This window comes from Gadus morhua, chromosome 23 (genome assembly GCF_902167405.1).
Source record: "Gadus morhua chromosome 23, gadMor3.0, whole genome shotgun sequence".
Classification (NCBI taxonomy): domain Eukaryota; kingdom Metazoa; phylum Chordata; class Actinopteri; order Gadiformes; family Gadidae; genus Gadus; species Gadus morhua.
In genome coordinates this window covers 12,539,978-12,554,497 of record NC_044070.1, presented here as the reverse complement: position 1 = coordinate 12,554,497, position 14,520 = coordinate 12,539,978, and the positions used below count along the sequence as shown (strand labels likewise).

The window sequence follows — 14,520 nt, the reverse complement described above, 5'->3', positions numbered from 1 at the left end:
TCATGACGACCTTGTGTGTGTGAATGCGTAGAAATGTGTGTGTGTGTGTGTGTGTAGAATTATTTGTGCGCGAGCGTGTCTATGAAGGTAACTCAACGACCGAGGATAAGGGAAAGTCTAACGTGTGGGGGTCAAGGGGGTCTAAATATAGCTCCCTGACACTTCCTTACAGATCCCAACAGGATTAGCATCACGCATGCAGCCACTAATGCACCGTCATCGTCCTCCAATGACAAAAGGCCTTAGCGGCACCCCACGCATCTCATGTCATCCCCCTGTCTCCTCTGCACCCAGCCCCTGTCCCATCCTGTCCCCTGTGATTCTTCACCTTCCCCCCCTCCTCTCCCCGCCGTGCTGAGGAGGGGCTTTCGTTTGGTCTTGGTGGCGTGCCAGCACTTCTTGGCCTGTGCATGGGGCTTTTAGTCTGATTACGCTGGGGCCCATGTCCTCTGTCCTCTATATCTTGTGAGGTTTTTTCCACCGCCCCACCAGAATACCTATAAACTCAGACGCCACCGCTGCCCTCGTGTTCTCTTGTCATCACGGTTCGGCCGTTAGAAAATAAAGGGAAAAGAAAGAGAGAGGAGAAATAGAAGGACTGTGGAGGGTGTGAGTCATCCGTGTCCTCTGGACCCCGGCCGGGGGGGGCGAGAGCGAATACCGTTTAAAACCGCAATGAGACGACAAAAAGGGGTTGGTCCCCAGTCCAGAGCAGTAAGCACATTTTTGTGAAGCTATTGACCATGAAGGAGTTCCAATAGCTGGGGTTGGAAGAGGGCTGCAGTCCAGGGCTGACTGGAGGTTCAATAAGTGCCAGAGTTTGGGCAGTAGAGTCCCCCACGAAAATGAGATTAAAGGGGGATGTGAGAGGACGAAAAAGAATCAGAGGACGAGAGAATCAGAGCCAGTGAATATGGCTGCCTTAGGCTAGGCTTCTGAGGATAGACCATGGAAAGAGCTGGCAAAAAAGTGAAAAAGAGGAAGAGATAGAGAGAGACAGAGACAGAGAGAGAGAGAGAGAGAATATAGAAACAAATAGAACAGAAAAACATCAGGGAAAGTATCTCGGCTTAGTGGGTTTGTGGGAAAGGATGCATGGGACGTATTACAGCAGTGAGACCGACCAGCTCCCATGGCCACGAGCAGGGAAACTTTATTTCTATTATTCTATATTGCACATTGTCCTACCGCAAGAAATGACTCATATTGCAGGCTCTGCATTCACAAACACAATAAAAAAATCAACAGAAAAAACAGGGTACACCTTTGTAGTGGCTTTCGCTTGAGGCTTTCGGAGAGAAAGAATATGCAGCGGCACATACACTTTCTCAAGCCAAACTCAATTGGATCTAACAACAACCAAAACAAAAATCTCAGACTTTCTGCTATTGTCAAACGAGGTCATCGTCGTCCTCCCTTTTCTCTCTCTGCGTTATTAGTCCTACCCTTGCTGACGACGTATGACGGGACTGACGTGCGTTACCTGATGTCCACAGAGCTGAGCGGCACCACGTGGATCCCCAGGGGCCCTCCTTCGTTGCCCACCTCAACCGGCTTCAGCATCGCACTGCGGTGATGGAGCGGAGCCACGGGTGGGGGTGGGTGGTGAGCGGCAGGAGGGGGGGGGGAGGGGGCGACAACAAAGACATGAGAGAGGGGTGGACAGGGGTGAGATTGCATAAATGCATGAGAAAACATATTAAGTATTAGAGGGGGAGGCGTACACGGGCATCGTGACCCCACAACATAAGGGACCAAATTGTTTGGGTCTGTGTTAGAGCTTCCCCCCCCTCAATCCAGTCCTGTTCGGGTTCCATTTAAACACCGTCATCCATTATAGCAGTCAGGCTTGCTGACCCCCCGGGGGTCGATGAAGGGCCCCCCGAACTGAGGCTCCAATTAAGTGATTAAGATCAGAACGTGACAGTTAAGGAGGAGGGATTAATTGAAAGATGTGTGCGGAGGGAGGGGACTCATTTGTTTAGATTACAGATGTGACCGGGCAAAGGGAGACAGCTGGAGATCAAAACGGAGGTGTGTGTGTGTGTGTGTGTGTGTGTGTGTGTGTGTGTGTGTGTGTGTGTGTGTGTGTGTGTGTGTGTGTGTGTGTGTGTGTGTGTGTGTGTGTGTGTGTGTGTGTGTGTGTATGTGTGTGTTTGTGTGTGTCTGTGTCTGTTTTTGATGGTAAAGGTTCCTCGTTAGAGCTATATATGATGACATTTCTTACTGTGTGTGTGATTCTATTTGTATGTACATGCATTTGTGTGTGTGTGTGTTTGTGTAATTGAAGGCAAAGGTTTCTCGTTTGGGATAAACGTAATGCCATCGCTAAGTGTGTGTGTGTGTGTGTGTGTGTGTGTGTGTGTGTGTGTGTGTGTGTGTGTGTGTGTGTGTGTGTGTGTGTGTGTGTGTGTGTGTGTGTGTGTGTGTGTGTGTGTGTGTGTGTGTGTGTGTGTGTGTGTGTGCGCCTGTGTATCTGTTAACGTGGTACCTCAAAGGCCTCACAGTGTAAACTAGTGGATTAAAGTATCTAATTTGCATCCCCCTGACTGGGTAAAGACTTGGCGCTCAGTGACATCAGTTGGCTGACAGTTGGAGAGCTGTCCGGGCGACTCACTCTAAACCCAACATGGCGGCGTGTTCCAGCGACGAGTCCGCCCTTCCCAACGGCTCTATCCGTCCATTCCTCCCCTCGTCCTTCCTCATGTGCTCCACTTCCCCTTCCTCGTCCTCTTCCTGTAGAGAAAGGGAGAGAAAGAAGAACAATGAAAGAAATGACAGAAATGAGGAACAAAATACAATCTTTTTACATTAGCGTTGGAGAGACAGTGGAGATGACTGAACAACATCCATGTCTGGATCATCTCTTCTGCTCACCGTCTTTATTTTGCATCTATCTCAAATTGCTTTCAATCCAATCCCCTTCCGGGCAGAGCAATGGCCGCAACGATTTGACACCAGACGGGGCTTTTGGTAATAGAAAGACTCCGGACAGAGGCAGTAGCTCTCAATGGCCAGCAGCCCAGCCGTGACATCCCTAGCCCCAGGCATGCCTTGACCGCCGCCACCTCCCCTCAGCTATCCCAGGGTCCACCACATGTCCACCACCCCGTCACAATCGATGCCTTGTGGCTTATCCGTAGGGGCTGGCGTGGACCCGGGCGGTCTGACTGAGGGGTGATGCGATTGGAGGACATTAGGGTTTAATCAGCCGCCAAGCCCAGGGGCTGGTTGGATGGCTGCGGCCTTGATCATCATGCCAACGGACCCCTCAAACTCAAAAGCACATTTGGATGAGAGCCAACGGAATCTCTCTCTCCCTCTCCCTCTCTCTCTCTCTCTCTCTCTCGCTTTTCTCTGCTGGGATTCATGTGTGCTTGTGTATTATGACCCTCGACCAATCTTTGTGTCGCGCTTTGTGCAGAGTATAATGGAGGCGTTTTCCAACACTAGATTTGCCTAAAAGTCAACATCTGGTGAAGACATCCTTGTTAATTGTCATCTCCTTCAGTTGCACAAAAGTTGAGCCAAAAAATGTCGGGGCAGCTGAGGATCAGTCTTTTAGAGAGGCTAGGTCATGGTTGACCTTACACTTACATTGTAAAATGCACTTTGCGTCTTTAGCTTTTTTTTAGGGTCAGCCACACGATGTTAGATAGCAAAGTGCTAAGAGTTTGTGCCAGTGCGTGTTTTGGTGTGGGTCACACCATGTATCGGTGATACACTTCAGCCCCTCAAATACAAAATAAAAGTCGGATGCAAGGCTTTATTTTGCATCCGACACTTCAGCTATTACCATGCCAACCAACCTCACTCCTCACCTTCATTCCTCTCCGTCCCTGCTGTTCCCTCCTTCTCTGTTGAATGTCAAGAGCAACCAAATATATCTACCAACTCAAATGCATTAATTTATCTCTGAAATTCAGGGGCGCCACGTCAAGCTGGTGTTGAGCTTAACCCCGGAGCCTACCCCCCCCTATTTGCATTCATGAGGAGAGATGGGGAGGGGATGTTGAACGACTTCATCTTCAATTGGGAATGCTGATGACTTCCAGTGGTGGGGGGGGCCCCATCATGGGTTAAACCCCGCCCAAACCCAACCCTGTCTCATCCATCTCACCCCAGACATGCATCATGCCCTCAACAAGAGCAGCGCCACTATAAATAGCCACATCCATCAACTGTCAGACACTTCAGGTGCAACCCCCCTTCCCCCGCCCCCTCAACCCTCCCCCCGTCTGCTTTTAATTGAACTTATGCATGGGGGGAATGAAATAGAAAGCCTGTGTTTTGTGTTTGTGTGTGTGTGTGTGTGTGTGTGTGTGTGTGTGTGTGTGTGTGTGTGTGTGTGTGTGTGTGTGTGTGTGTGTGTGTGTGTGTGTGTGTGTGTGTGTGTGTGTGCGTGCGTGTATTCTCTCGGGGATACCCCCTTATATACAGCCCACCTCCCATCTTCCTCCTAGATAGGTAGCTTCACTTCACGCGGTACGCTAAGTCTCCAAGGGAGTGGTGCTGACGTCCCGAGGGAGACTGTACACAAAGACAACCTCCAGGGAGAGGCAGCCCTGTGGCAGCCCGCTCGTGTGGAGCCTATGGCTTTGTGTCCGCCTCGTGAATAAACACAGGAGAATAAACAACAATCCAATCAGTGTCAATTGACACTGGGGTTCGCGAGTGACGCTGCGATGCGTGGTGCAAGACGCGCCGACGTGTGTAATTGAAAGCAAATGCAGGTGTTTGATCCGTTCATTAACCAATAAGCAGGTCGTGTGGGTCAGGCGCGTGACCGTTATCTGTGTAGCGCGTGCGTGTGTGCGTGTTTGTGTTAATTTGTCACTGTAGAAGACAAGCCAAACATGGAAGATAAGCTAGGTACGCCTGTGCTGCTACCACACTAGCTCACTGATTCCTGTTTGGCCTCCTGAAACTATCGCAAAGAATTGTACTCAAATCTGGACAACTTTGACTGTTTAGTTGCCACAGTGGTTGTATGCAGTCATAGAGAAGGTGGCATAATTGTGTTTGGCCAAAGAAGGGACTTTTCTTTGCAACTATCCACAAATTGAATATTTCCAAAAGGAGCCGCAATCAAATTTTTTTACATGGTAAACAAAGGAACCGTATGGGGAAAGGACAGACAGAACCTATAACCACCCATTTGCAAGACAAGACACAAACACAGTATGCATGCAGAACGGTGACCCTTAATGTGGTAATTATGCGGACAGACGCCTCCTCGCCATGGTGACCAAATTGGCTTGATTGGTGTTTCTGCTCTCCGCCAAGGGTGGAAGAAGAGAAAGGCCAAGCGTCTCGTCTCTTCTTTTCTATATGCCGCCTGCATGCCCTCCCCCCTGTTGCCTTCTCTACCGGCTGTGGCCCTACCGAGTTTTTAAATACACACACACACATACACACACACACACACACACACACACACACTCCCTAAAACACAGGCTTTCTATTTCATTCCCCGCTCCCGTGAAAGCCTTGTCAACCCATTGATCCCCATGGCTCTCCTTACAGTCTCTCCATCATTCAGACTCTTCTTCTCTTGCTCTTTTCTCTTGTTATTCTCCTCCCCCCGCCCCGCCCTCTCCTCCTCTCAGTGCTTTTAGCACCCTGTTGCTCCCTTGGAAACCAGTGAAGTGGCGGAAGCCTCACATTCACTTTCATACACTCTTTTCTTCCTCTCGCCCTCCATTTATATTTCTCTTCATCTGAATTGTTTTTAGTTTGTCCTCATCTATTCCCGTCCATTGAAGGCCCATGTAGGTTCAGAACCTCTAGGTATTAATGGACGGGTAGGAAACTGTTTCCAGGGGCAGCCACAGCATGACACCGCCAACCATAGTGCGATGCAGTTCTAACGACCATACCTCAGTTGATCGTCCAACAGCAGAGCGATGGGAATACAAAGGGTGTGCTCTTGCGTTTTAGTGTCCTGTGTATCGATGTTAGTCTTGGTCACTAAGTGCCAATGTTAAGGAAGTGTAAGTGTTGAGTAATTGCAACTGTTAGGTGAGTGGAAGTGAAGGACCGGCTAGATGAAGATAGCGGGTAAAGAGGGGTTGGTGGTGGGAGGTGGGTGGTGAGGGGGAGGGGGTGAGAGTGGGAGGGGGGGAGAGGGGGTTGGTAGTGGTAGATAGTGGTAGGCCACGCTTGGAGAGACCTGTAAAGTGCAGAGTCTTGTTTCTCTCAGAGCCGATGGTGGGGGAGGGGGGCTGGGTTGGGGGGGGTGGATGATGCTGAGGACAAGGGGGAAAGAGAGAAGTGAAATGGGAGGGCGGGAGGGACAGAGAGAGAGAAAGAAAAGAGACCAGGTCAGAGAGAGAGACTTGCATGAATGACACATGAAGGTACGACTATATATATCACATTGATCAATTCTCTCTCTCGCTCTCACTCTCTCTCTCTCTCTCTCTCAAACACACACACACACACACACACATATACACACCACATAAATATACATAATGGTGTTTGCTGAGGAGCTGTCTGTCTTCATCAGTCATCAGTGTCCTTACGGACATCTACTGTCTGTCCGTGTATGTGTGCATGTGTGCGTTTGTATCCACGTGCGTGCATGCGTGTGGGCGTAAGATTGTATGTGCATATGTGTTTGTGTGTGTGTATGCGTGAGTGTGTGAATGTCTATGTGTTCGTCACAAATTAATATCAGGCATTGGACGTTGGTGTGTTTGAAATAAATATGAGAGAGTGGAGGCAGTCTGAGTGTTTGTGTGCCTGCGTGTGCGCGATTGTGTGCGTGTGTGTGTGAGTGTGTGTTGGTGTGTGCTTGAGTGTGTGTGCATGTCTGTGTGTGCGTCGCAAATTAATATTAGCGATTGGAAAGAGTGTGTCTCTACATGGGTGTGTTTGAAATAAATATGAGGGAGTGGAGACAGTCTCCGAGTTTGTGTGTGTGCGTGTGCGTGTGTCGCACCATTAGCCTTTGGCGAATGCCAGTCAACCGAAGGGAGGGTGAAAGAACTCAACCGAAGGGAGGGTGAAAGAACCCCCCCCCCCCCCCCCGCCCCCCGTGTCCCTTGTGTCACAGTCGAGGTCTTAACAAGGGCAAGTTCAAAGGTCACGGAGGGTGTGTTGGCGGGTGGGTGGAGGATTTTCGCCCAGACCCCCACCCTTCCCCGCCCCTCCTGTTCACAGCACCTCAGCAGAGGCAGGGACCACATCTGTGTGACAGCTTAATGCATAGAGCATGCCTCCCTGTCAGAGCGTGTCACCCACTTCCTCCACAAAGAGCGCTCTGTGTGCCGAGCGTAACAATGGGAGCCCTAAGAGCAGGATACGGCAGGGGCCAAAAATGGCCGATCTAAAACGAAAACACTGCGCAAAACACAAAAGGAAACCGGCAATTTAGCTGGGGGCATTTTTACAAAAATGCCTGTTGAAATATTTACAAAAGACTGTGTGGCCCGCCCAACCTTCCCCTTAGCAGTCTAGCTCGTATGAGGCGGTATTTGTGCACGTTGACCTACGCCCCTTATGGGAACGCCAAACGGGCCAAGGGTAACACAAGGCCCCTCCGTGGGAAACAGGGTTGTTTTTTTCTTTCCTCCGAGACGCTAAGGTAGGTGTTAGGGAAACACCGGAGACCCAGATGACTTTCCACTTTCGTTGTCGAAATCAAGGCGCAATAATTGTAGCGTCCATTAGTGGGAGTCAACACGTTTAGTCTAGACGTGGCCGTACAGACGGAGGGGAGAATGGCCTTTTGTGCTCGAACTGGAATCCAACAGTCCAACACGGCAGTCTGGAATTCAGGGTCAAAGCCACTTTCTAAGCTTTGAGATCCATGGTCCAACAACCAAATGTACAGTTTTCCAAATCTATTTCAGATAACTTGTGTTATGTTGAAATCTAAAGCTCTTAAAACATTAAGAGTATGTTATCTGCCCTTTTATTGTTTTTTTTACCCAGTTAGCTTTAAAGCCATGGTTATGTCTTGAGCAAAACATTGCCTGTGGACCTTTTTTTTCGGATGACCTGTGAAAGCATATATAGGGTCAAATTTGACAAAACACTGATTCATTCTTTTTAGTCACAAAAGACCCTCTATCCCTGATATTCTACTCCTCTGGCCCAACTGCCATTTCAACCGAATTAGGCTTGAACATGGCCGCCATGATTCGATTGGGCATGGCTGTCGGGCCATGACCTCCGCAAGCAATGCCCCTTACTCCTTGTACTGGTTTCTAACCCAAACCCTTTGTTAGCCCCCCGCCCCACTGAGACGTCTGCATTAAGTCAGCTCGTACTTCAACCTAACTGTGAGTTATGAGACACTTATTTACATTTATGTGAGATGGGGGGCAGAGGGAAAAAGGCTGAGCGCGGGGTTAACCAAGTTAGTGGATAATGAGTGGGTCATAATGACCTGGCTTACGTCACAATCCCGCCCCCTCAAAACCCCGTTTACCCCCCAAATGACACTCTTGATGGCACGTTTTGGTTTGAGACGCTGGAGCAATTTGACATTGATACTCTGTTGAGATGGCCACACAAAGGGGAAGGCCACTGCCTGCTTGCCCCCCCGAAAACAGTCAGCATGGGTCTAGCATCTAAAATGTTACATACTGTAGCTCAGGTGATTCGATCAGCCTGGTATCCATTATCCACTTTGCGCCTAACTGCAAATGCGGTAGGAATAATATTTTTCTCCATTGACACCCTGCATTGTTCTCTCAGTAAAGGCTTTTTTTTTTCTCTTTAGAAATAGGACGAAAGTCCTCACTTGATTTTTCTGTCAGCAAATACATTTGAATAAAAAAAAAATATCTTCTTTCAAATCAACAAGGAGTATGAAAGGTTCACAATAGAGGAGAAACATTAACAAAAACGTTGGAATATATTTTTTCCAGGAATTTCGGCATTGGCCCTTGTGTTAGAAAATAATATTCCTAGGCCATTCATCGACTCTCTACTTGTATACACAATAGATCCTGAATGTGTCAAAGTGAATACAGAAAAGCTAGTTGATCTTCAGCTGCTGAGGTTATGTTCAGCTTCACAATCAGACGAGTTGGCTTGTTAGTAATCTGCACTTTAAATTTCTACACATGAACAACAAAGATTGAATTCCATCTGTGATATCAACCTTTTGTCCTTCTGTCTCTCACTTTGGTGTGGCACGTCTCTGTTGCAGGTGTGAGTGAGAGAGAGAGAAAATCGTGTGAAAGAGGGGGTGAGACATGATAAGTGGGTTGGATGCAGCCAGTTCAAAGGCTAGGTATACCGTGTGCTATTCCTATTTGCTGGAGCAAAATTATAATAATAATAATAATAATAATACATTTAATTTAGAGGCGCCTTTCAAGACACCCAAGGTCACCTTACAGAGCATATAGTCATCATACATTTAAAAAAAAAAAAGAAAAAAAGACATTGTGTAAAAATAAATAAACATAAGCAATAAGAAAGAAATAAAACAAAAACAAGACAAAACAAAAAAACAATACTTGCAAGGTGCAACTTCCCAAAGAGTTGAATTCCTACTTATTTTTTTGTTATGTTGCAAAACTATTAATAATAATACTGCAAACATATTGAATAAAAAATCTCTAAGTCTTTGAAGAAGAAAATTTGGGCGAGAAAGAAGACGAAGCGGATGAAGAACGCAATCCGCTAATACATTGCACCTGCACTCGGATTTCACGAGCGAGCCAGGGAGTTGGCAGAGTCCCCCTGCAGCGCTGTGATAACAGAACGGTCAATATAGTGAAGCCTTGGGAGGCCCACATATAACCCCTCCTCCCCACCTCTGTTAATCAACAAAGTTGCTCAGCCTCTGAGTCTGTCCCTTTTCCCCGCGTTTCAGGACGAGTCTAATGGCTCATAAAAGTTGGAGGTTATGACGTGGATTTACTTGAAGCCCAATTTGGTAAACAAACAGGTTCCTTAATGCTGTTAAGTTAATTAGATCAGGGACGTGGCCGAGGCTGCGTTTCTCTCTGCGAGGACGCTAGGGGACAGGAGAGTGTGCAGACTGACATTTAGAAACGGAAAGAAAAAAAAAACAGATGGAAATGTCACTCTTTCTCTCTCTCTTTCACAGCCTCACACACCGACGCTGCCCTCTTAATTTTCTCATTATTTTCTTTCTTTCCGCCCGTCAGCTCAAACACTGATGTGTGTGTGTGTGTGTGTGTGTGTGTGTGTGTGTGTGTGTGTGTGTGTGTGTGTGTGTGTGTGTGTGTGTGTGTGTGTGTGTGTGTGTGTGTGTGTGTGTGTGTGTGTGTGTGTGTGGGGGGGGGGATACATCAGCTCCCAGTGCCTGTTTCATATCAGGGCTGAGCTGATCTATCAATGACACAGCTGCCTTTCGTCTGCCCACTGTATCGTTAAATTGCACTTTAATTAAATTACGGCCGGCTAATTATGAGGGCCTAAATCAATCAGCTGGTCAATAGCAGAAGCCCAAAGCGGACGGAGAGCCCAGACCAGGACTTTATCCAAACCCCCCTCCCCTAACCCATCAATAACGGGTCCAACGAGGGAGGCCGTCGCCCCGGGAGGAAGGAGGAGGTTCAACGGGTTGGGGACCATTGCGGAATCCAGTTAGCCAGCAGTGATACCCCCACTGAGACCCATCCACAGCGCTGGGCACACTGCGCACATCTAGGGATAACATTGTTAAGGAATGTCTCACAGAGACATCGAGATAGAGCAGCTCAAGCAGCATTACGTTAGCATTAGCTAACTTCAAAGTAGCCTCAGGAAATTGTATTAGAAAGAGGATGTAAAGAGAGACTTGGCGGAAGCTTTGAGAGCACCTGTCTGGGTTTAGATGTGGAGGATCTTGGCGGATAATCTTGGGGCTTGGTGGTGTTTTTAGTGGCTGGGAGTGAAGGTTTTGAGGGTAAAGGTGGGATAGGGGTTTATGTTGGTGGAGGTGACGGAATGATTGCTGGGAGTAGAAGTTTTGAGTTGAGGGTGGAGGTTTAGCTCGATGGGGTTGAGGTTTTGGTGGCTGCAGGTGGAGGTTTTGTCGGGTGAGGATGGAGGTTCAGCTGGGAGCGGTTGAGGTTTTGGTGGTTGGAGGAGGAGGTTTGTGGGGGTGGGGCTGGAGGTTTAGCTGGGTGGGGTTGAGGCTTTGGTGGATGGAGGTGTGGGTTTTGGTGTTGCCTCATTTGGCTTTGCAAGGTGGTGGTATGGGTTTGAAGGTTTTACTGGGTGTGGGTTTTGGTGGGCGGGGGTCTGGGTCTTGCTGGGTAGGGGGTTTGCAGGTGGGGTTTTCAAGGATGTGGCTGCTTCGTGGCAGCCCTCCATCCTGGGTCTTTAACCGTGCGTTACAAGAGCACCCATGGAACTTTCCACACATTAATCATCGTTTTGAGCTTATTAAGTGGGAGGACAGTCTGCTTTCCATGGCTCCCAACGTTCAATCCATCTTTCAAACTGTGAAGGTCACTGAGCGAGTGTTAAACACCCCTCCCTGCCAAAATTATAGCCTGCATATCAATGAGAGGGAGCGGTATTGTAAATTCAAATTGTAAATTAGCCTTTTGATATTTTTACGTTACTATTGGGAATTCTCAGTGGCTTCTCTGGAAAATGAAAGAGTGAGAATCTCATTCTTTTTGAGCAGCGAAAGAGAAATACTGTCTCTCTCTCTTGATGCAGGTTGTGGCCAGAATACAAACTTTGACTGCAGGAAGAGGAATGAAATAGTAAATGATCTTTTACCTCTAAAAAGTTATCTGCTAATCAATTTCAAAGCAGTCATTACATATTTCGCAGACATAATCTGATTGCCTTTGCTTAATTTGACAAAGCAAACCAAATACTTGTCTGTTGTGTGACAAAAACCCAGATCAGTAGTATTACTTTCAATTTAGACGATCATGCTACTATAATTTATCTTTTCCATTTTTCCCCAATTATGTTACAATTAAACGACAAAAAATAAAAAAAACCTTGCACTTATTTCTAACCTTTAGGTGTCAGCGGAATCCACAAATGTGCAGATACGTCTTCCACAGAGAAAAACACCATTGTACAGTTCTAGAGAGGTTGGAAAGGGGGCTCGGGGGGAGCAGGGTTCAGGTGGGGGCAGGGGTACGGTGGACAGGGCATGGACCAGCAATGACTGCATTTTAGTTGGTCATTAAGGGGAGATGAGATTCAGACCAGAGGGGTGGGCTGTCGCTGCGCCTCGTCCCTTATACCCAGGGTTAACTGAAGAAGACGCAGAGGGTTGGTTGGGTGTGTGTGTGTGTGTGCGTGTGCGTGTGCTTTGCAGCCCAGAGTGCAACCAGGATTAGACAAAGAGACGATAATGCGATCAAAGGCCTGCTATGTTTCAAAACTGAGATGATATATATTTTTTAACTCAAAGATATGATAAGCAGGCCTGGTGTGATTTCACGTCTCATCCGAGGTCTGAAGAATAGATCACTCACAGCTTATCAAAGGTGTAATGAGAACAAGACAGATGGACCGCTTCTAAACTGTGAGATAGGCAGACAACACAGTAGTGTGACTGGTCTCACACACAGGCACACACTCACACACAGGCATTAACACACACACACACACACACACACACACACACACACACACACACACACACACACACACACACACACACACACACACACACACACACACACACACACACACACACACACACACACACAAACTCAAGCACATGCATTTACACACACACACACACATATATGCATTTACACAGAAACACAGAAACACGCACATGCATTAACACACACACACACACACACACACACACATATATGCACGACAAGGAAACACACATGCACACACGTGTAGATATTTAGCGTGGGGACAGTGTTAGTCACGTGCACACACAAATGCCTTCATGCCTTCACATTATGTCTAATGGCCAACCTAACATATGCACCCACAAAGTGTGCACCCAACCCTATACATACACCCAATCGTTCCCTTCCCACACACACACACTGACAGAGTGGTGTCCTACTATAGATATCAATGTCTTTGCGGTTATTTCCATCATAATAACACTCCAGTAAATACCCTGGTGCCATCTCTCCACACACACACACACACACACACACACACACACACACACACACACACACACACACACACACACACACACACACACACACACACACACACACACACACACACACACACACACACACACGATCCACTCCACTGTTATCTAAATGGTAGAGCACCCAGCGTGGATCCGGTACCTTGGAAATAGCGTGGTGGGTAACACCATTGCTCCTTTGTGATAGGACCCTCCAGGGGTGCTATTCAAACCCCACCCCCCCCCCCCCCCCCCCCACATACACCTAGACCGAGCAGGGGGAGAAGATAAAGAATATACCAGTTGGAAAGGGGACCCAACCACATTCAATAGCGCTCCTCTTGGCGCGGATGAGACCATTACAGCTCTTTGGGCCGTTCCATAGTCAATGTCTGCCCAAGTCGCCGCGGGGGCTAAAGCACTTTGCAGCAGGATTGTATGCATTTGAAAGGGTCACCTTTGAATAGACAGCACACTTAGAGATGGGTGTTATGGCACGTGGTATTAGCCCACTGCTTACTGGTCGGCTTGAGGACGGGCACTGTGGCTAACCTCTGGCTGGTGGAGGAAGACATTGAGCAAGGTATCTCGTCAAGTATTCTCGTCGAGTATTGTCATTCAGTGAGAACGTAGGTAGCAAAAATGTATTTATTTATGTATACATTTATACAAATGTATATGTATTTATTTAGCAGGTTATTGAAATATGTACAATAATGATAAGCATTAAATACATCTACCTCTACAAATGTTCTTCCTTGTTTACTTCTATTAGACATAAGCAAGCTATTAAGAGAACATGACAATTTCCAAAAATAAAAGAACACCATGCATGTTGTGCTCAGTGGAAGCGGGGTACATATTTCCAGGAATCAGAGAAAGTGCTGGGTACCATTAAGTCAACCCCCCCCCCCCCCACCCCACCCTTTCCTTTCTGACGTTTTCCCTCCCTTCAAAGCGCGGACGTCCCCAAACAGGTCTAAAAGTTAAAAGCTGACCTCGCTGTTTTACAGCTGCACCCAGCTGTGACCACTTCTGTTTGACAAGCCATTCTAATATAATGGAGGGGGGGGTCACCATTGGCAGAGATGGGGGTGTACTCTTGGCTTGCCCCCCCCTTCAGATATTTACATTCGACCGGGGCCCTATTATACCTTTCTGACTGCAACTTAAAAGCATTGGGCGACCTAATGGGGCCAATAAACCATAAGTAGAGCCCATTTTGGGGCCGCTGCTGGTTCTGCCAGAGTGGACTCATTTGGGGTTCTCCACGGAGAGTGGGACAGTGCAAGTGAGAGAGAGAGAGCGAGAGAGTGATAGTAATGAAATAAATAGCACTGAATTGCTTACCCACTGAGGGGGAATCAAATACTGTATGTCACAGGAAGTCAATCTTGTGCTTCTGTGGTGAGCAGGATGAACCAAAGAAGAGCCTACTTTCGCCTGATTGCAGTTGCAGCCAT

At 47.7% G+C, this 14,520-nt stretch overlaps 1 protein-coding gene across 1 annotated transcript in view; it reads right to left on the bottom strand.

Moving 5' to 3' along the window:
• The window catches only part of pard3aa (par-3 family cell polarity regulator alpha, a), a 349,891-nt gene that overhangs the window by 172,110 nt on the left and 163,261 nt on the right, over nt 1-14,520 (bottom strand). Inside the window, 2 exon segments of the mRNA XM_030349167.1 lie at nt 1,484-1,567; nt 2,618-2,736. Coding sequence (XP_030205027.1) covers nt 1,484-1,567; nt 2,618-2,736 — 203 coding nt within the window.